Consider the following 26217-nt stretch of genomic DNA (forward strand, 5'->3'; position numbering starts at 1 on the left):
GATCTTTGGGCCATAGGTGATAGCACCAGGAGTGGATGTATATATGTATGTATGCATTCAAAAGCATTTATATACTGCTTATTTTTTTAAAAATCTAAGTACTGTACAGTCTACTATATATTGTTACACGCCACCCACAATCTCCACTGCAGTGTGAGATTCCAGAGAGTTCCAGGCATTTGCCCAAGGGTTCATATTTCCTTTGGAAATGGCACACAAATGTGGTATCTTTGTGATATATGGTTTATTTACACATATACAGTGGTACCTCGGGTTACAGACGCTTCAGGTTACAGACTCCACTAACCCAGAAATAGTACTTGGGTTAAGAACTTTACCTCAGGATGAGAACAGAAATCGCATGGCAGCGGCACAAGGCCCCATTAGCTAAAGTGGTACCTCAGGTTAAGAACAGTTTCAGGTTAAGAATGGACCTCCAGAACAAATTAAGTTCTTAACCCGAGGTACCACTGTATACAGCCTGAACATAGGATGGAAGGGCTCCCAGCTTTATACTCCAAGAAGGTCTCGCTTTTCCCATAGGCACAGTCCTGTCTGTTGCCTTCCTGCTCACAGGTTAACTTCTAACCTTTCCTCTAGAGCACACCAGGGAAAACTGCAATGCTTTTTTTAATGCTATAACTTTAATTTATTGATTGGTAAATACAGAAAGAAAAAACAAACAAAGAAATAAGCAAAAAAGGAGGGGGAAAATACAATTAATTGACTTCCCATCCATCCTTCCATGGTTTCCTTCGATTATGGCTACATATTCTAGTTTAACCAAATCAATCTTACATATCTGCTCCCCTTCCTTGGGGGGCAGTGTTGTGGGAGGGCATCCAGGACCACCTAGTGACCCGGCTGGACGGCGGAGGGATGCCACCCGCATCACTGGGACGTGGCCACTTGCCGTTTAAACTGCAGCAACCTGACATCTTTATTTCCCTCCATAAAATTATAAACTGCTGAGCTTACTCCAAACTGACTGGTGTCTTACAAATTTTCCAAGGACAAACTGCAGTCCTGGAACTCTGCCACAGGCCTTTGTTCTTTTACCCAACTCTGAGATCAACGAGGGGCTTCACCCATTTTCTGGGGGCACAGACTCTCTGCTTTGTTAATCGCCCATCTTTTTGCTCCCTTTGTTTGCTTTACTACTCAGTCATATCCAGAGTAGCCCTGTGTTCCTTTTCCACTGTGCCACAAACACAGAGATCCAGCAGGCACTGCTACCACTACTGCAACTATTATCTAGCTCAGGGTTTTCTTAAGCTTGAACAGGCAAGTGACATTGCCAGTCATTCACTCGGGAACCCTCTTCCACAAAGCCTGGGCTGAAAGAGGTAGTGGCAGCTGTTCCAGGTGCCTGTGTCCATGCCCAGGGAAGGCATGACTTGAGGAGATTTGTTTTCCCAAAGGCTAAACTTCATCCCTTCAGCGATCGATGAGGTAAGACTAGAGTGCTTTTGATTTGTAGGAAGAACAGGCCCAAGGTGTACCAGCATCACCAACAACCTCTCCCCAATGCTGTCTATAAATATGCAATACTGTCTATAAATATGCTAGTACCTTTGCTATGGGACAGCTCCCATGGTTTATGGACTGAGCACCTCCAACCAGTGTTGGTAACTGCCATTGTTCTAGGCGCATTTTGCGACAGGAAATTTCATTAGTGTGAGCAGTTTCTGAGCTCTGGGCGCAGTACTGCACCTAAGATTTCAGATTATAACTGCAGAGTGGAAGGAAAGGAGGACCTTTTCCTGCCTCCCCACTTCCAGCTACTCTCTGAAGACTGGAGAAGAGACCCTCTTAAGAATATTAGGGGGTGGGCAGGGGAAGGACTAGACCATGTGAAAAAATGAACATAATATTTTGGCTGCAGTTCATTCATTTTCAGCTTTGTATTATTGTTATTAAAAAAGCGTGCCTGGACATTCTGTTGTTGCACCCATAATTTAGGTTTAAGGTGCCATTAGCTCCTAGCTTTCATATCTGGCAGGTGTGAGGTATTGGCGGTGAGCGAGTGTCTCATGTGGCAGTTATGCATTGGATTAGTGGGGGGGGGAGGGGAGGTGCAGCCATCACCTGCCCCTCCATGATCAAGGGTATTCCGTTAAAGGAATCCGGGGGTCTGGATTTCATCTGAAGCCCGCAGAGGGGTGAGGTCCATGCCACATCCCACCGGGAGCCCCAGGGTAGAGCTCAAGTTGATTGCCATCGACCGAGCTCCCTCTTTGGGTGGTTACCCTTACCAGTCTCCCTGCAAGGCGGGCAGGAGTTAATTATAGTTTGGATGCCAATGCCGAAGCCAACACAGCTCACATTCTGTAATCAATAAAGTTGTGGCCAAATTTTGCCCATTAACATTTAAACTTAAATCATGTGTCAGTGTGTCTTTTACAGGGGGGTGGGCTGGATTGTGGCCTTTACATGCAACCTAGGTTTAAGGTCCCATTTAGCTCCTAGCCTTTCATATCTCAGTTCCTAACACTGCCTCCAATGGTGAAGTGATGGCTTTGGAAAAGCGACAGTAATTCCTACTACTGGCCATGCTGTCTGGGAATGTTGTGAGTTGGGATACAGCAATATTAGCCACTCCTGCTTTAATGGAAGAAGCTGGGGGCTTTCTGAATGCAAAGTGTGCACTCTACCATGGAGCTATGGCTCTTCTAGTCTTATCTGCACCTCCTTCCTCCCATAGTACGCAGAGCCATCTACTAACTGGGCATGGTGATGGGTGGTCTAAGAGTATATACATTAGACTAACTTCAATAGGTTCGTATTTCCCACAAATCAAATTCATCTGTGTTTCAACAGTAAAGGTACCCCTGCTCGTACGGGCCAGTCTTGCCAAACTCTAGGGTTGTGCGCCCATCTCACTTAAAAGGCCGGGGGCCAGTGCTGTCCGAAGACACTTCCGGGTCACGTGGCCAGCGTGACAAGCTGCATCTGGCGAGCCAGTGCAGCACACGGAACGCCGTTAGTTTCAACAGTAGCACCCACATTATCTCCTCTTGGTGTTGTCGCGCAGCCAGTGATAACTGGTATTATCTAATGGGAACATCATAAGAAGCTTTTTCACAGCTTCCTCCCTTCTTCAATTAAAAGGCAAGGCCTCAGTGAGTATGTTGCTATTTCCTGACTCTTACACACACACACACCGCCTAGCAGCAATCTTCAGTTCCCCATTGTACTTTTTCTTATGCCTCTGCTAAATTTGCATTCCTTAATTTGCCATAATTTGCTTATTAGATAGTAACTTAATGGCTCATGTTTTCAAGATCTTGCTGTGCTCAATAGCAGCTGAAGCCGACAACAATATCACTCCCTTTTGTCGGAAGAGCAAGATTGCTTTGACGTGCACAGATCATATTAAGTGCATACGAGGCTTGATTCGTAATAGAATACAACACAACACTGTGTCTGTTCAGGCATTGCATCCCAGAGGAAATTCTCAACCCAGCATGAAGCGCGCGCACACACACACCCTCTGCTTCTCTCTCTCTCACACACACACACCTACTTTCTTCCAATGGGGAGAGGAAAGGCTTAACAAATGAATAGGGATGTGCAACATTTTCTGAAACAGTTTCCCCTAGGCCATAAATTTTTAAGTTCCATTATTTTTGTGGTCAGGGCAATATGTATGTAGTACTTTCCAGTTTGTTCTTACTGTTCTGCCCACAGAAAGGAAGTGCGGTACCCAAGAATCCAAGACTCATATAATATCATTTGGTTTAAATATTCTTTAAAGTCAGCATAGCTTAATATGTTTTGCACTTCTAAGCTCTTACGGATGAGTGCAGATCAATTATGAAGGTTGTTGTTGTTGTTAAAGGTTTCCATAACAAGAGATGAGGATACACACACACACAAAATGTACAATTTCATTTAAAATATTACATTTTCCTAAATTTTAACAACCACATAATACTCATATATTTTCTTCTTGGCAACATTATTTCTGAAAAGTCCTGTTAGCATACTCTGCTAAATATGACACTAAAAATACTAAATATGTCCAATTAGGAACAGGAAACTGCCTCAACCAAAGCCATGTTGACCCAGCATCATTTATACCCAACTCTAGTATCAACTCCATGAATTGTTCCCAATCAGAGCCAGCAGGTTTCCCAGTTTTTCTAGTCACTGTGTTCTTTTCCTATAGCACCATCTCAGAAAAGGCCTACTTTTCAATAGCAGCAGGTGTGTTGGGGCAAAAATGTGGGACTGCACTCCTCACACAGGCATTGCTACAACTTACATAGACAGAACTGGGGCAGGGAGATGCCAAAGACAGGGTTTAACAGATGCCCAAGCAGGCCTGCCAGATGAGCTCTGCCTTGTGGTCTCTTCCAACTCTATGATTCTATGATTCTATCACTGCTTTTAAGCAAGGCGTTAAAGAGACACTTTCCCTCTGCTTAGCTAGGAAAATATAGGTCTTTGTGGGTTCATCTGGTGGCATAAACACTTAATTAGTGAACTCAGTACATCAGAGAAGGTTGGGAAAAAGACGGGCAGGGACACAAGTCCAAAAATGGGAGAGAAACACCAAACTACGCAGGTCCTTCATGAAGGTTTGGCTTCCCTACTCTCTCTCTAATGCCCCTGTACTTCTTGATTCTGGTAATATTTAATGGGATGGAGCAACCTTGTTCCATCACATTAAACAGTAATGAAGTAAGTGGCTGGTAGAGGTTCTGGCAGCCGAATATTCAGCATGCCAAAACTATTTTCAACTGGATCTTTTGCTGCCATGATGCCTGGCTGATAAAGCTTTGCTCAGCCAGGAGACAATTCTCTTCTGGCCATGGAAAACATTCATCAGCCAGGGAAGCTGGACCATCTTTTCTGCCATGGATTTTCATCCAAACAGAATAATGTCAGTAAAGCTTGCCTTGCCTTTGGAGCATGCTTTTTATAAGTTCCTAAAAGACTTCCCTAAACCTGGCTCACGAAAACTTTGCAAGCATCTCTGAATTAAGACCATCCTCAAATGGCCCCCTATGGTCCCTTCACAACTGAAATTGAAGCAAGTACAGGACCTGTTCCAATGGAACACCATGACCCTCCCAAGAATTATAGAATCATAGAACTGCAGATTTCCTTTCCTTTCAGAAGGAGGCAAAGATCCTTGCTTTTTAGTTTTTAATCCTGATTTTTAATTCTGAAAGCCTGTCTGCTTTGTTGTTTGATGTATTCCCCCCCCCCAATAAATGGCTCTGATGGTCTTAAATTCTCCCCTAACAATCCAACAGCAAACAAAATAACTGCATGACATACAGAATTTCATGTATAGGTTTCTTCCATCACTACATCTTTGAACCAGACTTTTAAAAACCCAAAAACCCTGCAACTGTTTCATTTCTGGTTTTTTGTCTCAATTTTTGTGCAGCTCCACAGGAGTCCTACCAGGTATAATGGTGGCAACTCTCTACCTCTGTAACTAACAGGAGATATGAGCTTATTTAACAGAGTAATCAACAAAGCTATGGGGAGCAAGGGCCCCAGAAAAGTGCTGCTGAAAAATGTTCAGATGCTAGAGTGAAAAGATCATTCATGTTGCTGCGTGGAATGTCACAATTTTTCTTCTTAGGAAGATCTGAAGATGGGGAAAGTTGGATTTAAAAGACTGGCTTAAACATTACAGCTGAGTAAAAACCCCAGCCTTTTAAAACAGGGCCTGCATTTGAATCCTTTCAACTACTTGTGAGAAAAGTCACACAGAGAACAATTGGAAAAGGCATTCAGATGTTTGGCTCTACTCTCTGCTTCTGAGTGCAGTCTTTCCTTGGATGTAAGTATAATGCAAATATTGCCAGCATGTGTTATCAAGAACAGGGATGAGAGAATCTGTCAATTGTGGTTTCTCTAAGTTGCTCATTTTTCTAATCTTTTGTTCAGTTCTCCACATTTCCATGTCAGCTGCCGTGAAAATTAATTAGTGCAAATTTCTACAAATACACACATTTTTGCAAAGCTACTTCTCCAGATAGAATGCATTCCTGTATGTCATTTTCATGAATATATGCTTTTTTTGCACACTTTACCCTCACATAGGCATTTTTGTAGACACTGTACAGCCATTTCAAAGGATGTCTGTATTTCAGTTCATGCAATGTTTTGGAAATTAAGCAGGTTTACCTTTAAATGAGAACCAAATCAAATCCTTCTCCCACGCTCAATCCCGATCCGAGCGGAAAGAAGTTGAACTTCTATCGATACTCTCACAGGAAAAATATGAAGGGTTTTGTTTGTTTGCTTGGGGGTAACTATAGACTGGGGATGATGACGGAAAAGCTGAAAGGAGCGTTCTCTATGGAAGTTAATGTATGCTTGATTTGTTTCTAGATTATTTCTTTTTTTTTTAAAAGAAGCCATTTACTGCATTAGAGCTATTTTTTAAAAAAATATTGTTCATTTGATTGATAGCTATGCTTGTGTAATATACTTAAATTTTTGAAATGACTTGTGAACGTATGCGGATATAAGAAAAAGCCTCATCATAACAATATCAGGTACACTTGCAAAATGGACAAAACCTTCTGGAACATATTTAAAATGTTTTTCATGGGGTACATAGAAGGGCCCGTCAATGAAGAGCCCGCCAATGGCCATTCTAGTCCAGCATCCTGTTCTTATAGTGGCCACCCAGATTCCTATGGGAAACCTGCAAGCAGGACTCCAGCCCAAGAACACTCTCCTGCCCTGCCATTTCCAGCAATGGGCATGTGGAAGCTTCTAACTATGGTGGCAGAGCCAAGTCAATCTTCAAATCGATGTAATGTTTTGAATGAGATTTAAAAGCTGATCTATACAAACGGCGATGGGATGCGGGTGGCGCTGTGGGTTAAACCACAGAGCCTAGGACTTGCCGATCAGAAGGTCGGTGGTTCGAATCCCCACAACGGGGTGAGCTCCCGTTGCTCGGTCCCTGCTCCTGCCAACCTAGCAGTTCAAAAGCACGTCAAAGTGCAAGTAGATAAATAGGTACCACTCCGGCAGGAAGGTAAACGGTGTTTCCGTGCACTGTTCTGATTCGCCAGAAGCGGCTTAGTCATGCTGGCCACATGACCCAGAAGCTGTACGCCGGCTCCCTTGGCCAATAAAGCGAGATGAGCGCTGCAACCCCAGAGTCGGTCACGACTGGACCTAATGGTCAGGGGTCCCTTTACCTTTCTATACAAGCGGCGAACATTTCAGGTGCATCAAATTGACATGTGATTGCTGACACATGAGTTATTTTGGACTTGGAAGAGGGCAGAACGGGGGTGGAATGGGGCAGGCTTATGAACACACCCGACATGCACCGAGACTGGAAATGGAACTCCCTGCACAATATGGTCACCGCCTGTATTAGATCAATATCCTTCAAACGCTCTATCAATGAAGAAAACATTCTGTTGGATCCAGAGAAATGTGTGCTTAATAGGACCTTCTCCACCAGAAGCTCTTGGAGAAGGCTTCCCAGGGGATTGGGGGACATTGCTGGATGGGATAAAGCAGTGGGCTGAGAGGAAAAAGAGGGGTTATGAAAAAAAATGGCTGAGTGGAACCTCTGTTTTCAGATATTCTCTGCTCTCTCGGACCCCTGTGCCACAACTCATGGGGGAGGTTTTCTGCCAGGGAGGAGGGGTATTAAAGTCTGCTTCTTCCAGTTCCTTATGCATGCATTTCTCTGCATCCGACCCACTACATACTTGACAGTTAAATTTGCATAGGGCACAAATACTGACAGCAAGTTCAGTATGAAAATCCTATCATTTCATAAAGCATCTTCAATCCACAGGGTATCTCCATTTAATAAGCAAGCAATGCTTAATGGACTGAAAAACTGCTAATTCTAGTCACAAATATGCTATGATACAATTTTTTAAAAAAGAAAAGAGGAAAAAGCAAAACAGGAAAACACACAGCACAGCAATGCAGCACAATGAAGAAATAAATCCTAGAAAGAAGTGTCTCTAAGGAAGACTTAATACATCACAACAGACAAGAATTCGACTTTTGTGACAAAATGACTAATGCAATTCTTAATGCATAAACAGAGGAACTAGGGCAATAGGAGCTAGACATGATTTTTACACAACCAGGTAAGCTGAAATTAGAATAGCAACTTTGTCTATATTTTCTAAATTGACACAGAAACTTTTGGGGAGGATTTAAAAAGAGGTACAAGAAGGATTGAGAGAAAAATAAATCACGAAGAGGTACTCCATGTCTGGCCTGTTAAGCTTATCCATTTTCTTGATTGTACAGGAGAATTATGGCTACTAAAGGCCTGTTTCAGAAGAAGAAATTTAACACATACAGCTGGAGGACAGAAACACAACTTTCAAATAAGAGTGTTTAATATTGGGATTAGCTGGTTCTATTGTAAATTAGAAGGTTTCAAATAATTCCTCATAAAGTGGCTCTGTCCCATAAAAAGAGAAAAGGGAGGTCACCAAATCAAATCATTGCCAATGTTTGCCTCTGCCTGGACTAAATGAGTGGGAAACGTTTTCAGGCAAACAAGCATGACTTTATCGAAAGCATACTCCATTGTGGTAAGAACAGAATTATCATAAACCTTTCCAGTGCTATTCTTTCACTCTAGTGAAAATTTTAGTTATGAGTTCTATTGTGCCAAGGACAGGCCAGTCTTTTCCAGACACTTACCCTCTGACAGCATGAATAAGTCTCAGTGATGGATAGGCAGTTCGCACTTTCAATTTATTCTTAAGGATTAATGCATTAACCCACTCCACATGCTTCTCTCCGCCTTTGACCATGAAAGCAGGGATCCAAAGGACACTGTCATTCAGCATGGATAGCCTATGCACAAATTTCTCTCTGTCACTCTCATTCCGAAAGCCTCCAAATGCTCTTTGTACAACTGATGGGTTCATGGTAATAAAATCTGATTTAGTCCCCACATCGGCAGCATACTCCACCACGGGAGCTAGATTGCACCTGAAGAGGAAGAGATTAATGGAAAAAAATAAAATAATAAATATGAAACATTAACTCAGATAAAAAGGTGTGCGTGAAATAAAGGCTGAAAATGAATGTGCAAGGCTGTGGCGTCCCACATGCTTTCACAAAGCACTGTGTGGCATCTAGCTATCTAAAAAATATTGGGTGAAATCCAGAAGCATCTTAAATCCCACTGAAATCAACAAGGACCTCTTACTTTATTATGCACTTAAGCAAGACGAAGAACAGCGTACCTGCTGAATGAATGGGCCACTGATTTAAAGTACGTTCCCTAGAAGATAAGCACCATTTCAATGAATGCAACGAACTTCTGAAGAATGTTTTATAGCTAGATTGTAAGGAACTAACCAGTGCTCTTGAAATTAACACAGTGTTCATTTACTCTAAATGTACCACAAAGGGTTCTAGAGGAATTTGATTTCTCTAAATTCCAATGCGGACTAACCTGATCAACACCTCCCAGACTAATGTGTAAATCATCACACAATTATCCTAGGGGTTTTGCACTTCTCCGAGTTTTGCAACACAGTTCTCGGCTTCAAAAAGTGTCAAAACGCGTTTTAAACCCACATTCCCCTGCAGATTTCATATATTAATTCAGAAATGGACAGAATGGGTTTATGGATGAGCACAGGCAGATCTGACACAGATTGGAATAGAAGGATTCATCCTTAACACTCTCTCACACACACACTCACACACTCGCACTTACACCCTTTCGACAGTTGCCATCAGGATGCACTGATAAGAATGCTGTCATATGAACCATCAAATTAATCATTCTGCGGCTGGTATTTCAAACTGTAATGCAGCCCTGCTCACATATTTATCTGTAAAAACATGTATATTTTTATAAAATGGTTGCCATGCTACTTAGTTGACATAAACTGACTGCTTATTATTTGAACATTTGTAAAATGCTGTCAAATGTTCCATAAAACCTCAAATGCCATTGTATAAGTGGCAGCTTTCTATTTTAAAATCCCAAATGTGTTGCCATTTGTAAGCAAAGGCAGGCATGAGGGCATAGCAAACTTATTATACTGGTCACCTAGTATAACTTTAGGCATCACTACATAGGAACAGGGGTCGCAGGCTGACATCAATAGCAAAGACTACTGAGGGACTGACCTTATTGCTTCCTATAGGAAGTAGGGACAATAGCCTCTCCATATGATTTGGCTGTCTGTCCTGCAAGTCTCCTGCTAAGGATTGGATTCAGGTTTAGAAAAATAATTGCCATTTTAAAAAGTCATAGGTAACTGGGGTACATCTAGTCTTCTCAAGGCAAAGTGCCCTGTCCATATTCCCCAGGTCAGGCAGGATGGAGTTTGAATAAGAACTATTGCCTCCACAATGAATCATCTCAGACTGGGAGCTTCTACAGGATCTGGAAGCTCTGCCCCTTCCCAGCTCTCAGCCAGCCCTGATCTGAGCAGGTGCTTCCTCGGTTTCTCAAATAGCCTTGCATCCAGCTAGTCCATCCATGCTTGATGCAGCTCTGAAGTTCCTACCTGGTTCACCGTATCCTCTGCTCCTCTTCTGAGGAGACCTCAGGTTTAAGGGCTGGGAAGGGCTGAACCCTGACAGTTCCACAATGATGGTGGGAGCCACTAAAAGGGCTCTATCCCATGCCATCATCCTAGATGGGACACAGATAAGGGCCTCTCCATCTCATATTAGGGAAGTGGGTAGGCTGGTACAAGAGGAGGCAATCCCCCTGGCATCCTGGACCCACCATTGTTACTTTAGTACAACTAAAGTACACCCGCAAATCTCCACATACGTTTTCAGTAATTATAATAAAAAATACATGTCCACAAGTCTTAAATGACTACCAGGCCGCAGTTACCTAAATGCCAAGTATAAACTGAAGAATACTGGAAGTATTAGATCATCACACCCAATCACCTACTGTAAATAAGATTACACCCTAATCTTTACTTTTCCCATCTAAATTAATGTCTCTTTTACTCAGAAGGTAGAAGGAAGAAAAGCTTTCCTTTGCAACTGCTCAAAATAATCTCTGGGCAGCTTTGTTATTTAAAAATCTCAGTTGTTGTGATAATCTAGCCACCTCTCCTTCTATTTCAAAAAGCACTTCATCTTACAAAACACTCCTGTAAATATTTCACCCATTTGCAGCATGGTCCATTCCACCATGAGCACATATCTGAAATAAGTGCCATTCTTCAGACTGCATATTGACTCAAGGAAGCAGGTGCATGACTATAAATATGAACAGCAAGAGTATCAGTGATTCATCACTTCCTGCGAAAGACTGCAATGCTACTGATACCTTTGTTGGAGAACCTTCCATTAATATGTTTATGGAAGGATTTAAAATGCAATCTGTGAGCAATCAGGAAACAATGGCAGCAAAAGAACTTTAGAAAGATTTCACTATTTTAGCTAACATCAGTGCTGCACAATGGGAAAATTAGTGATGCTTTTAAAAAAAATTGCATTGCAACTAAATGAAACAGAAACAAAAATTGGGAGCTCCTGTAGCTACTATCAAACATAGTTAGAAAAAAGGATAAGGGTTCTATGTTGCCGCTTCTCTTCAGAGCAGAAAATTTCAGTATATTTTAGATATTGGAGGGTTAGGGGCAGATACATATCTTAAGTGCACTTCTGTAAGAACTCAGGAGGCAAAATAAACAATGCAAAGGGATGGAGAAGAAAAGCTGGATGATGTAAAGTCATCTTGAAAGAGTGTTAAGGTGGAATATGAAGAAGGCGGCAGACATTCAAACTACATAAACTGTGGGTGCTATGGAGATTTCAGGTTGCACCACAACCTTTAGGGGGGTGAGATGAAATACACAATGGCTGATTCCTCATCTCTGTATACTTACATATCATTCTCTTGACCTGTCTCCAATGTTAACACACGGGTTACTTTGTAGGTATCAGGTAAGTGGGTATTTATAAGTTACCCACAGTCAGAGAAGAAGAATTTTCCATTATGATAGAGCCCTCTCCCCTAAAAAAAGTATAAGTACTTGTACAACATTGTAACTTGTGTGTATATCTGTATCAGAGAACATTATACAGGGATGCGCTTTTTGGAAGCATCTGTCTGGCCAATGTAACATACCGTATTTTTTGCTCTATAAGACTCACTTTTTCCCTCCTAAAAAGTAAGGGGAAATGTGTGTGCATCTTATGGAGCGAATGCAGGCTGCGCAGCTATCCCAGAAACCAGAACAGCAAGAGGGATTGCTGCTTTCGCTGCGCAGCGATCCCTCTTGCTGTTCTGGCTTCTGAGATTCAGAATATTTTTTTCCTTGTTTTCCTCCTCCAAAAACTAGGTGCGTCTTATGGTCTGGTGTGTCTTATAGAGCGAAAAATACCGTACTTAAGCCACAGCTCATAGAACCACTCTCCACCCTCCAACACTTTCCCTGCATATATATATATATATATATATATATATATATATATATATATTTGCACAAATTTGCCTCTATACCATTCTTCAGAAGCAGAGAGCTCTTTTCAAGGTTTTCCTTGTCCTTGTCATGAGTTACACTTTTCCAGCATACACCCCTGGGTTTTGTTCTTCCATACAAAGCCTGTGGTACATATGCGTGTATTGCTGTGTTAAAAGTGATGAGGTTAACTAAAAACAGACACTAAACCCATTTGCTATTTTACTGGTCTTAGCCTTACCAAGGAATACTTATGGGCCAGACCAATACAGAACTTAAACTTCAAAGTTTCAAGTGTCCAGGCACTGACACTTAGGATACAAACGGACATTTTATTTAACAGTTGGTGCATGCAGCAAATCATAAAACATGTCATCTCTTAAGTTTTGAAGCAGGCCATGAAAAAAACAACAGTTATCATGAGAGATCAAGAAATGGCTGCAAAAAATATGTGTATGGGAACACCCTATTCAGCTGTGTCCAGGGCAGCTGTTTATCAGCTCCATCTGATATGCAGGCTGAGACCCTACCTGCCCACAGACTGTCTCACCAGAGTGGTGCATGCTCTGGTTATCTCCCACTTGCACTACTGCAATGCGCTCTATGTGGGGCTACCTTTGAAGGTGACCTGGAAACTACAACTAATCTAGAATGCGGCAGCTAGACTGGTGACTGGGAGCGGCCGCTGAGACCATATAACACTGGTCTTGAAAGACCTACATTGGCTCCCAGTACGTTTCCGAGCACAATTCAAAGTGTTGGTGCTGACCTTTAAAGCCCTAAACGGCCTCGGTCCAGTATACCTGAAGGAGCGTCTCCACCGCCATCATTCTGCCCGGACACTGAGGTCCAGAGCCGAGGGCCTTCTGGCAGTTCCCTCACTACGAGAAGCCACGTTACAGGGAACTAGGCAGAGGGCCTTCTCGGTAGTGGCAATCGCTCTGTGGAACACCCTCCCACCAGGTGTCAAAGAGAAAAATAACTACCAAACTTTTAAAAGACATCTGAAGGCAGCCCTGTTTAGGGACGCTTTTAATGTTTAATAGGTTATTGTATTTTAGTGTTCTGTTGGAAGCTGCCCAGAATGGCTGGGGAAACCCAGCCAGATGGGTGAGGTATAAATAATAATTTATTATTATTATTATTATTATTATTATTATTATTATTATTATTATTATTACCCTACAGATAAGGAACCCAGGACTCTCCATTTATTGTTGGACTACAACGCCCATGACTGCTGACTATTAAGCTATGCTGTATGAGGCTGATGGGCTCCAACAACATCTGGAGGGCCACAGGTTCTATATCTCTGAGCTAACCTTACTAGGACTTTAAGTGCATGCTGCTTGCCTAATGTACAGATCAGGCTTCCTCAACCTTGGGCCTCCAGATGTTTTGAGACTACAGTTCCCATAACCCCTGACCACTGGTCCTGCTAGCTAGGAATCATGGGAGTTGTAGGCCAAAAACATCTGGAGGGCCGAGGTTGAGGAAGCCTGGTCTAGATCTTGTTGTTAATCTGGATTTTGAAAAAGAGGAAATATATTTCTTTTCCATTGACACTCAATAGCCAGTTTGTGTGACTCTGGGGCCCTGATACCATGAGCCAACTGCAGTAGGTTCTTCTGCAATATAAAAAGTAAGCTACTAAAATCCATCCAAATTTTATTTTGCATTTATATTTTGAGGTTTCATTGATGTCACTTGAGAGTCCCCACTTTCGCAAGCATGCAGTATGTAAATCTACAGGCATGAGGCCACTCATTCTGTGCAGAAACAAATTTAGGAAAGTGAATTTTATCTTTTTACAGTACCTATTTATGGACAGTGTGTTGCTTTGCTAAAAACAGTGGCAGTGGTTTCAGCATGCTGCAATTGATTAGTTTGAGGAAGAAAGAACAAAGTGGGGGAAAGAACTCACATTCTCAGTTCTGAGTTGCATGAAGGATGCTAAACATAGTTCTCAGATTGTTTCATCTGTTGAAGCCAGTAGTTTGTAAGGGCATGAAAAAAATAAGCAAAAGGGATATATTTAAATTTCAGGGGGAAAGAGAATATAAGGTAGCCAGTTTCACCCATGTTTCACCCAAGTCTCTTGAGAGTGAAAGCCTCTCCAGTCCTGCCATCTGGTCTTCAGGCAAGATTAAAAACCTCCCTGGTAAAGCAATAAATTTTCAGACTATATGAAGAACAGGCTGAACCACTGTTTTCTTTTTCTTTTTTTAATGAAAATGAACATTTTAAAAATAGTTGTCACTCATTTCAGTCTCTCATTGTTGATCTGCAAAATCTCATCTCTTTTAGAGGGCCAACAACACGTTCACTCATTCTTTTTTTTTACAGTGACTTTTTCAGTTTTGGATATAAAAGGGTCTTTGGGGACCTGCATGGCCTTTCGTGAGCTTTAAAGGCTAGTTTTTCCATGTGAATAACAGGTAGCAAAAATAACACGGCATAAAATAATGATTGTCATCCTTGATCTATACATCTACCTTCTGAAATTACTCTAATGCTTTCTGTAGGAGAGACTGGAGTTTTTGCTTCAACAAGCAGATGTAGCCTAGACACTTTATTCCTGGGTTGTTGTTTTTTAAATCTACAATCCAGTTCTTCAAATCTACATACACATTATCTTTCTATCTGCTTTGCTATGTAAAGATTATACAGATAATACTTATATGCCCATGCGACTACCAGCTGGAGAGCTAAAGATCTGCTGCATGGAAAACATACATCCACAAAATATAAATGTATGATGTTGGGGTATAATCTGCAACAGGTATTGTGGAAATTGCAGAGGTACTGGGAATCAGAATAGTGCATGATTTAGTACAGCAGAGGGGAACTTAAGGCCTGCAGGCCAAATTCTGCCTGCCATGCCCCCCCATTCTTCTCCAATAGTAGATTCTCCTCCATTGCACAGCCATGAAACTTCAGAACCATGGGCAGCAGCTGCTATGACATTTCTGACCAGCCGCTTACAATCAGTACAGGGGATTGTCGCTTTGTCTCATTGGTGTTACATTGAATTCTCGGTATGTTTACTGATAATAAAAATGTAAGCATACTTATTAAATATGACCTAGTTCAACAGTGGCGGGACACGGGTGGCGCTGTGGTCTAAACCACTGAGCCTAGGGCTTGCCAATCGGAAGGTCGCGGTTCGAATCCCCGTGACAGGGTGAGCTCCCGTTGCTAGGTCCCTGCTCCTGCCAACCTAGCAGTTTGAAAGCACGTCAAAGTGCAAGTAGATAAATAGGTACCGCTCCAGCAGGAAGGTAAACGGCGTTTCCGTGCACTGCTCTGGTTCACCAGAAGCGGCTTAGTCATGCTGGCCACAAGACCCGGAAGCTGTCTGCAGACAAACGCCGGCTCCCTTGGCCTATAGAGCAGAATGATCACCACAACCCCAGAGTCATCCGTGACTGGACCTAATGGTCAGGGGTACCTTTACCTTTTACTAGTTCAATAGTATTTTGTGAAGCAGGGATAAACTACTTGCTTGGAATTACAGAACCAACAAGTTACCATCTTTTTGCATGCATGCTTGTTCTTGAGTGATATTTAGACACAGACATAATGGGCTATATTCAACACTGCGTGAGCACACAACAGAACTTTCCTCCTTCTCCTCCTCTCCTTTCATCCCCCTTAATCTTCTCCCTAACAGATATTGAGGGTTTGAGGTGTGGTGGTGTCTGCAATCAAGAGGAAAGGGAAGTCCCACTGTACAAGTGAAAATCTGTTGCGCCAGCAGAGCACCAGTGTTGGTTGCAACCAAATATGCTGAAGACCAATTTCCTTTATTCAGGAGGGATCTGTTACTTCCTGAGTCTTGGCTAAGTATTGCTATTTTATGGGCCTTCCTCCTGAGTCAAGAAAGCTTAAGCCCATCTAGACATTATACTTGGCCATGTGGCAGACACTAAGACTATCTCAAATAATACTAGCAGGTTTCTCCCACCATGTAGAATGCAATGGCATCATTACCTAGCACAACTATGCTACTCCATAAAAAATTAAAAATACTGACCACACATCACCCTAGAGAATGAAAAATATGGCCTCTTCTGAGGTACACAGGCCACTTAAGGAATCAAGTTTATTAAACTCTGCCTGTATAATAGTGGGCAGGAAATTTGATGGAGTGGAGAAAGAGAGGGAGAAGAAAAGTATATCCAAACGGAATCTACATCTCTGACTTCATCTCTGTGTTATTTCACATCCTTATTCTACATTCCTGTCTACTTACATACAGGTTTATTTGTCCTCCCTTACGGCTTTTCACATATGCCTGATTCAGTTCTTACATTGGAGCCAGAAGAACAACAGAAAGTCAGTAGCTGATTTGTGCTCACACTAGCAAGGATGCTCTAATCAACTGAACAAATGTTTGATTGCCGTTTCTGGTGGGGGAGTGCAATATTCCTATCATTTTATTCATATAATTCATCAATAAAGTCAGTTGTGACCTATCTGATCAATTTAATGGTAGGTATTTCAGCTTAACTATCTAGTCAGTTCTTGACTGAATCTCTTGCAAGAGAGCATGCAGCGAAAGGATGAAGTAGAACCATGCCATTTACAGATGCACAGAGACTTAGCAATAAATTTTCTTATCTTTTGTAATACAGACTGCTTCCAGAGAATTGCCCTAGGAACAGTACAGGAGTATTTTTGTGCTATCTTACAGAAGTGCAAGATCTATCAAGTCTAGCCCCTTTAAAAATAGAAATCCAGATTCATTTAATAGAATATAAAAAATGCATACATTGCTGATTTCAAATACCGTACTTTGCATACGGCATCCTTGAATATCCTATACTATGCATTCATCTTGCTTTAGCAGATTCACTGCTGGATAAATTGGAATTACTCTGCAGATATTAAAAGTTTATACATCCCTGGATTCCAACATGCCAACTATAGCAGTTAACTTGACTAACACATTGAGAGACTTGTATCCAGTGTATTGAATGTGATATTATTTTCAAAATTGAATCCCAAGACAGCTGCCTGCATTATACTTTTCAGACAAGCAATGACTCCTGTGAGTCTGTCCCCTTTCTGAACACATGCAAATAAGAAGAGCATTCCCAGATTCTGGCTAGCAGGAATGGGTCTGCATTGGTCACAGATTAAAGAAGAGTAAATCACAGGGCATTCCGTGTCCAAATAGAGCAATATGAGAACCTAAGTTAGGAGAACAGGTGGTGGCACTAATAAAAGACCCAGGCCTCAAATATGCTATTCCATGGATAGGCAAACTAAGGCCCAGGGGATTGGATCTGGCCCAATCATCTTCTCAATCCGGCCTGTGGACGATCCAGGAATCAGCGTGTTTTTACACGAGTAGAATGTGTCCTTTTATTTAAAATGCATCTCTGGGTTATTTGTGGGGCATACAAATTCATTCATCCACACCCCCCCCAAAAAAAAACATAGTCCGGCCCCCACAAGGTCTGAGGGACAGTGGACCGGCCCCCTACTGAAGAGGTTTGCTGACCCCTGGGCTATTCTAATATAAGCTCAAAAAATCTACTGTATATGCTTGTGAAACACCCTAGATGGAGTATATGGATGAATAGCGCATGTCTTGGAGTTATTTAATGTTTCTTTCACTGTATACATAGAAAAAGCAAGTACCTTTTAACTTCTTTTTATCTTACATGCTTTAAGGTCTAAAACTCTTTAAAGGTATCAGGTGCACCGATTTTAACAAATGATTGAGAAAACATCATGTTTAGCATGTAGACTAAGGAGTGTCTTGTAGGGTTCTGGGTGTGCATTCTTGATCTTTTTAAAGTCCCTTAATCAAGGACAGCATTCCGCAATTAAGAAAAGAAAGGTGCAGTAATATTTTGAGATATCATTCCATCTCTCACTGCACTTAGTCCTGGATGTACTTATCAGTGACGAGAGGGGGCAGAGGTTCAATCCATCAGCACTTTCCACAGCAAAATCCTATGCATGATTTCAGTAACGCCAAGCTAAAATAGCATGGGGCATATTTCAAGAAAATGTTTACTTCCCATGAAACATACAGCCTTTTGTGAAAGCACGGGTACTGTTCTGGGGGGCAGAGGGGACAGGACATCCAATATGAGGGCATGTGTCACCAGGACGAAGGCAATCTGGCTGTTCTCCCCTTGCCCCAGACAAGTCACATGTAGATGACTAACTGGGGCAGAATGTACAGGGTGATGAAGCAGCAGTATATTAGGGCAACAATAGCAGTAAATCGGTGCCATAAATGTGCAAAGAGCAAGTTTTGAATTTTTCACAGACATCTTCATTCTATAGTCTGAAACAACAACATTCACATCGAAAACCAAACCTCACAAAAATGAGGCACAGCAATAATTCACACTGATTTCAATACTGTTTGCTTACTTACATAGTAAGTACTTAGGTCATAGCTGTCAACTTTTCACTTTTCTTGTGAGAAATCCTATTTGGAATAAGGGAATTTCCCTTAAAAAAGGGAAATGTTGACAGCTATGACTTAGGTATACAAACTCGGAAGTAAGTCCCACTGAACTCGAGCCTTCACAATACTGAACTTGCTTAGGACTGCAGACTGCCCACTGATTTCAACACAAGAGTTGAGAAAATGCTATTCAGACAGATGGAAGTGGCAGGATCTTGTCCATTCTATTAGGCATGGAAAACTGTGACTTGCTAAAAGCATAGTGGGCATAAACCATATTCCACTCAAGCCAACAGCAAGACTCAGATTGATTTTTAATGGTTCTGGATGGCACCCAATGCCTCGTATTTTCAACTAAAACTTGTTTTACATTCGTACGTGACAGTCTATTAAACAGTGCCCACAACTCCTTTCAATTTCTCGCTGACCTTTGACAAAGTAGAACACTTTGTTTTGGACAAACAAACTAATTATTTAAACTAAAATATGTGAATACATTTGCAGATGCAGCCAGAATATATTTTCGGTGCAGCACACAAGGGTTTAGATGTGTGACTTCCAATTTCCTTAATGGGAGCTATCTGGCTAATCCTCAATGCATTTCACATAAATTGTACCCCATACAGTGCATATATAATAAGTAAAGGTGGTGATTTTCTGCTATGACTATTGGCAGGAAGGAGAAAATGAAAACATTTTCATTTTGCAGAGCCAGCTTGCTATTGGAATAGTGATTTTTGCCTGCATAAAGAGCAAAACCAGAACCTACAAAACAATATTACAAATCTCACTGCGGTCTCCAACAGTGCAAATTCTCATTTGCAATATAAAAGACGGACCTGTTCTTTTTATTGTGAAATATATTTAACTCTGGGCACCACACAGTGAAAGTTATCATTTAGCAATTCCAAATCATTGTTCCAAGTTAAAACATTTGTGTTCATTACTGCTGAAGTAAAAGACAACCTGTCAAGTGAGAGATGAATGCTCACCTTATAACAAACTCGTGGTTGTCAATCTCTTTTCCACAGCCACTATCAAGGAGAATACCAGAATTTCCTACAACAGCACATGACTTAAATCGGCGGTTCTTCATCGGTGAAACTTCAGGAAGAAGACTGTGTAAATCCTGAGAAATATTTAGTGTGCGGCGTCTGTCTAGCACGTAATGGATTACATCTCCTGGCTTGAAGCTGCTTTTGACTACTGAGACATCTCTTTCTGCATCCAAGAAACGAAGAATGTTCTTCCTGTATTGAAAACAAGAATGCTAATTAATGATACCTCTGCAAAATATACAGTGGTACCTCAGTTTCCGAGCATCTTGGAAGCCAAAGTTTCAGCTTTGAACGCCGAAAACCCGGAACTAATTGGTTCTGTTTTTGAACGCTTTTCAGAAGTCAAACAGCTTCTGCTGAGTTCCTCCCCCCCCCCAATTTTTTCCACTGAAATTGCAGACCACCCATTGTGCCTTGGTTTTCAAACGTTTTGGAAGTCGAACAGTCTTCCAGAATGGATTACATTCAAAAACCAAGGTACCACTGTATTCCAAAAGAGTAGCCTGTTGCTTGGAGCAAAATTGCAGCGTAATCCTGCATGAACTTTTAGAAAGGTTTACATGCAACATCGAACCATGGCTTGGTACTGATATCCAAGGTGAGTGCCACAATTGAAGATTTCCAATTTGAAAGAAATGAAATGTTTTGCTAAAACCAGGAAGGAATCACCATAGGGAAATCAGGAGGTAGAGGCAGCAATGAGAATCCTTGATTGTTGATTCATATGAAATGAAACCAATCCATGATTTGGCATTCCAACCTCCCTTTCATAGGTACACTTCATCCATCTGATCACACTAATTCTGGCCTCCTCAAAGTTAGCCTTCAATGTGCAACAGCACTTTCCCTTTTCTAGTAACACCTGACACATCTTAAAAACAAAACAAAGCATGAAAACTGTTACTTTGTGGGTTTCATTAAACTGTGATGAGACTGCATTTGTAAACCTATGATTTAAAAGCCACCACTTGATTTTAAAATGTCAAAGCTCAGTTTCCATTGATCCATCTTTACTGATTTTTTTATACAAAAAATATTGATTATTATTTTTAAAATCAAAACAGCAATCAACAGTTCTAGAGCAAGAATCAGGTTCAATAATATTGTTGAGAAAATAAATGTAACTAGTGGAGCCCAGGCTCAAAACCAGCATGTTTATGGTTTCTAATCACATAAGGCACAATAAAAAAAACTCATAGAAGTCAGCAGCAACATGGTCATTGATTTTAGCAGGGTTATAATATTCTAAATTATAGGCTCGTATGAAATTCTCATCTTTTTAAGTAATTGTGTGAAGAAAGAGACAGGTGAATTTAATTCTGGTTTGGCCACTTCCACATTTCTACCCATTTCCTAATCAATCTGCAATTTGATTACATATAAAAATGTTCATGCTCTCTCAAGTTCTCTCTCAAAATGTTTCTGTGAATGCATATTATGATACATTTAAACACCAGAGAACTATACTGCAACATTCAGAGAAACAGAAAATCCCAGGGATAACAAAATTTCAATATGCACATTAGTTCCAGAGGTGCAGATTAGTGCACTGTTTATGAACACAAGGCATGGATACATGCTGGTCGCATTTAAGCTAATCCTGCACATTAGCACTGAGGCCTAAACCAGGAGTTCCCAAACTGTGGGCCCTGGACCACCAGAGGTCCTTGAGTACCACTGAGGTGACCCGTGACATTTCTGTGGATTTGGGGTTGAAGACAGGAGATGGCACAGCCATTGTATTAAATATTCAGCCGCTCTGGGAAGATGAGAAAGACTCTTCCCTTCTGCCCTGAGCTAACTGCACAATTTCTTCTGCTACAATACACAAAAGCTATCCACAACAGTGGTGCAGCATTGGTGGGGGCAGAGGGAAGGTTACCCCCGGTGCAAAATTGTCAGGCGCAGCCAGTGATGCCTCAGTAATACAGCTGTGTGCTTCCATTGCTGGGCTCCGTTGAGAAACGGTTTCTCCATGTGAACCAGGAAGTGACCTCTCCAGACAATGGAATTGCTCTTATCTATGCAGCTGAGATCTCCTGGGTGACGCAGACACCATTAGGCAGTTGAATGCGCGGGTGTGCTCCATCCATTTCCCTCCCTCCCCCATTTCTGTGCGGTCCCGGAAAGTGGCAACCCACAGTATGCCACTGCTTAGAGCAACTAGGGTCTCTGAAAGAGAAATGCCTTTTTGAATACCTTTTGATATTCCATACATCTATAAATTAAAGACCAGTCTGAGATTTCTGTGAGAAGGGGCTGGTGAGTCACTTTTTAGGAAACAGACAGAGTGCCCCAGGAGACTGTCTCTCACACACATTATCTCTTCAAACACAGTGCACATCCTGCCCACCTGATAAATGTCCCATCAAGTAGAGATACTTAAGGAACTTCTATGTCTTAGCACAATTATTCCTTTCTTCTCCCTTGGCACCTTAGCAATTAACATCCTACTTAGCAGACAGCTTCACAGCTAACTTCAGCAGTAGCTTATCCTCTACCTTTAAGGTTGTCCCCACCGCCGCCGCATCCCCTTCCAAACTTGAGCAGCCGTTGGGGGCCACTGCTGCTGTGGAAGGCTCATGCAGGACCAGAGAAGCCGCAAAGCAATGCGCCTCCCTCCCTGGGCTGGATCCTGGATATGACCTTGCCAGTGACCACTAGGAGGCTTGAAAGGGAGAGGCAGCTCCACAGCGGAGCCACTCAGCGGCCCAGAGTCACCCCCTGGCACCAGCAAACTGTAGCCTCACGCAAGCAGGGTCCTGGCAAACAGCGCAGCCAGGAGTGGGCACTGGAAAGGAGTGGTGGCAGTGGTGGAGCTCCAGATCCTGCTGCAGCACTTCTGCTTCTGGGGTACAGCCACCGTGCAGAAAGGTGGTGGAGAGTGGCTGACTCTGAAGTGCCTGCCTTCTCCCACCCTTCGGTGGCATGTGTCTGCCCCCACTCCCAAAGAGCCCGGACGATTCATTTAAAAAATAAAAATCTGCCCAGGTGGGCATGCTGGCCCCCCCAAACCAGGACATGTCTGGGGGAACCCAGATGTATGGCAACCCTAATAAAGAGCTCCTGGTTCTCAGACAACAAGTTTGTTCCCTTGAAGTCAGGGTAGCTGAATATGAGAAGCTGAGAGAGGCAGATAGGTTGGTGAATGTCTTTAGAAACATGACAGTAGTGTTCACCTTCCATAGTAATAATTCCTTTGCTGTCATGAAGAGTCAGGCCACATTCACACCGTGATGCCACTTTAAACAGATCCCCTCCCCAAGAATTCTAGGAGCTGTTGCTTGTTAAGAGTGCTGAGATTTGTTAGGAGGCCTCCATTCCCCTCAGAAAGTTACACTTTCCACAGTTCCCTGGGAAGAGGGATTGACTGTTAAACCACTCTGGGAACTGTGGATCTGTGAGGGCAATTGGTGTCTCCTAACAACTCTTCTAACTATTCCAGTGGCTCTACAAACTTCCTAAGTGTGTTTGTTAATTCTGTGAAAGAGGGAAATGGCATCGTAATATCATACAAGCCATAGTCAAAGCTTCAAGTCACAAAGAGATTTCTGATACTTGGTTTTACAACAATGAGGATGCTACACTTACTTTTTAAGCCTAAGGGAACTGAGACATGATTTTTGGAACTCACATTTCAGTAAAATAGAAGAGGAAAAACACATTCTTTAGGATATTGGTGTAGATTTGAAGCTGTGCCGGAGAAGAGAATATCTGACGACTGAGCTTGTGTGACAACATAGTAATGAAGCAGAATGGGATATATTAAAATGCAAAGTGCCTAGAGCATCAGATAAACGATAAGTCAAGGCAAAGGTTCCCTTTCCCTGATTTTTGCTTTTCTGAAACCTAAAGACTATATTTTTTTATCATATTTTTAATCTTGTACACAGATGGGTTTAAAATCTGCTCAGGCCTAATATGCCAAGACCATCAAATATTGGAGAAAACACATTAAGAAGGAAATGAACTGACCTGACTGCACTAAAGACCTGAAATAGGACAATACATGAGATAGCAAGAGAACTGTGTAGGATTGCCAACTCCTGACATAAACTTCCTTATAAAGCAAGGCTGGGAAACCTATGGCTCTCCAGATACTGTTCAACTCCAAATCCTATCAGCCCCAGTCAGCATGAGAGTTGGAGTCCAGCAACATCTGAAGGACCACAGGTTCCCTTTCCCCGCTATAAAGGGTCAGGCATACTAAACTGAGTTGCTCCAAACTGAGTCAGGCCAAGCACAGTATTGCCCTAAGCAATCCTTGTGGGAATGATGGGCCAACAGTCTGCCTTGTCAGTTGGCAGGGCTGGGCGATATATTGATACATTGTCCCAAAGCGGTTTGAAGTCCATATTGTGACATTGGTTCCATAATTTTTGACCTGGCAATATATAGTGAATCATGGTGTGTGTGTGTGTGTATGTGCGTGTGATGCAAAAAACCATGAAGCCAGTCAATGCTTCTTTCAATTTCTGCAGCTCCTGTTAACTCTGCCGGTTGAATTCTCACCTGCTTCATGCAAGGGGCAAAAAATCACAAGAGCAGGCACTGCCAAAAATCACCAATGCCTCTACATAGCTCCATCCTTATTTCAGACATTGTGATATATGTATTGGTATATCCTGATGCTTAGCTGGTGAAGCATCATGGTGTCGGAAATCAGATACCAGTCCTATCAGTAAGATGGACCATTGATCTCATCTAACAAGATAACCCATATTTTCTTAGAGAAGAAGAGCATAGGAAGCTGCTTTAAACTGAGTAAAGACCACCAATCTCACAACCCTATCTGGAGATGCCTAGGACTGAACCCAGGATCACAACAAACAAGTTTTAAGAAGAAGAAGAAGAGGAGTTTGGATTTGATATCCCGCTTTATCACTACCCGAAGGAGTCTCAAAGCGGCTAACATTCTCCTTTCCCTTCCTCCCCCACAACAAACACTCTGTGAGGTGAGTGAGGCTGAGAGACTTCAGAGAGAAGTGTGACTAGCCCAAGTCACCCAGCAGCTGCATGTGGAGGAGCGGAGACACGAACCCGGTTCCCCAGATTACGAATCTACCGCTCTTAACCACTACACCACACTGGCTTTAAGACCAATCCGTGGCTTCTCCTCAACTCTAAGGGAGCTCTCGTGCTTCTTCTGACACTGAAACACTGTTGAACACCCCCCTGATTCATAGTTACACAGAAGCCTTAGATCTGTGGCTTTTTGAAGGAGGAAATGAGGCCTATTGATATAGCAGAACACCTGTGCAGCATCAAAGATAAGTTTCAGAGAAAACCTTATCTCTAGATCAAGTTATGAACAGAGCACAGGCCTTTTTGCTCTGCAAGCTGAAGCACACAGCACAGCTTCTCAAAAGGCTCACAGAAGGCAATGACTTTTTGATCTTTTAATCTTGAGAGCTGCTGCAGCATGGTGGGTATGAGTGGGAGCTAGGAAATCCCCACAGTTCACCTCAGATTCAAGCTTGCTTGTGGTTTTGGGCAAGGCACAGTTCCTTCAGCCTACCGTCGGCAAGATAGTGATGGTGATAAGCATGCTGTCCTGTTTTATGGGGATGCTTTAAAGATTTTCAAGGTCATGCATTTGAAATGTTCAACAGAAGTACCAAGTCGTTGCAGCTAATCAGCCGGATCCACAGTGCAGGCAGCCTTACACCCTGATTGACTTGCAACCCAGACCTCTCATGGGATGTAAAGTTTAATTCCCTTGTCTGGTTAGCATTTGGGCCTTGACACCCATATAGAAGTTACACTGGTATGACCAGAAGGTGCTGAGTATCCCCACACTGCTAAGTACATTTGTACCTTGGTTTTCAAACAGCTTAGTTCTTGAACGTTTTGGTTCCCAAACCCTGAAGTGACTGTTACGGTTTGCAAACTATTTTTGGAAGCCGAACGTCTGATGGGGCTTCCGCGGCTTCTGATTGGCTGCAGGAGCTTCCTGCAGCCAATCAGAAGCTGCTCTTTGGTTTCCGAATGTTTTGGAAGTTGAGCGGACCTCCGGAACAGATTCCTTTCGACTTCCAAGGTACGACTGTAGTGCCTTCCCCTGGCATTTGCAAATGCAATGCAAACAACTGTGGGGAAAGGAGGAATTGCATGTGCATCTGCACTCACTCACATGTGTCCCAGATCACATGGAAGCCTTTATGGATTCAGCTATGCAGAGACATGCAAAAGCCCCCTCTCTGTAGATGCCTGCACTGTAAAAGGGAACAACATGCAGCGGGTCTACTGAGGACTATTCACAGAGTAAAATACAGGATAAAAACATGAAAATAAGTAAAGCAAA

At 42.3% G+C, this 26217-nt stretch overlaps 1 protein-coding gene across 1 annotated transcript in view; it reads right to left on the reverse strand.

Annotated features, from left to right (window-relative positions):
- The window catches only part of ST8SIA4 (ST8 alpha-N-acetyl-neuraminide alpha-2,8-sialyltransferase 4), an 81808-nt gene that overhangs the window by 39503 nt on the left and 16088 nt on the right, over positions 1-26217 (reverse strand). Inside the window, exons 3-4 of the mRNA XM_053408102.1 lie at positions 19848-20105; positions 8668-8961 (exon numbers count right to left, since the gene is read on the reverse strand). Coding sequence (XP_053264077.1) covers positions 8668-8961; positions 19848-20105 — 552 coding nt within the window. The remainder of the gene's footprint in view (positions 1-8667; positions 8962-19847; positions 20106-26217) is intronic.

Source organism: Podarcis raffonei, chromosome 11 (assembly GCF_027172205.1).
Source record: "Podarcis raffonei isolate rPodRaf1 chromosome 11, rPodRaf1.pri, whole genome shotgun sequence".
Taxonomy (NCBI): Eukaryota; Metazoa; Chordata; class Lepidosauria; order Squamata; family Lacertidae; genus Podarcis; species Podarcis raffonei.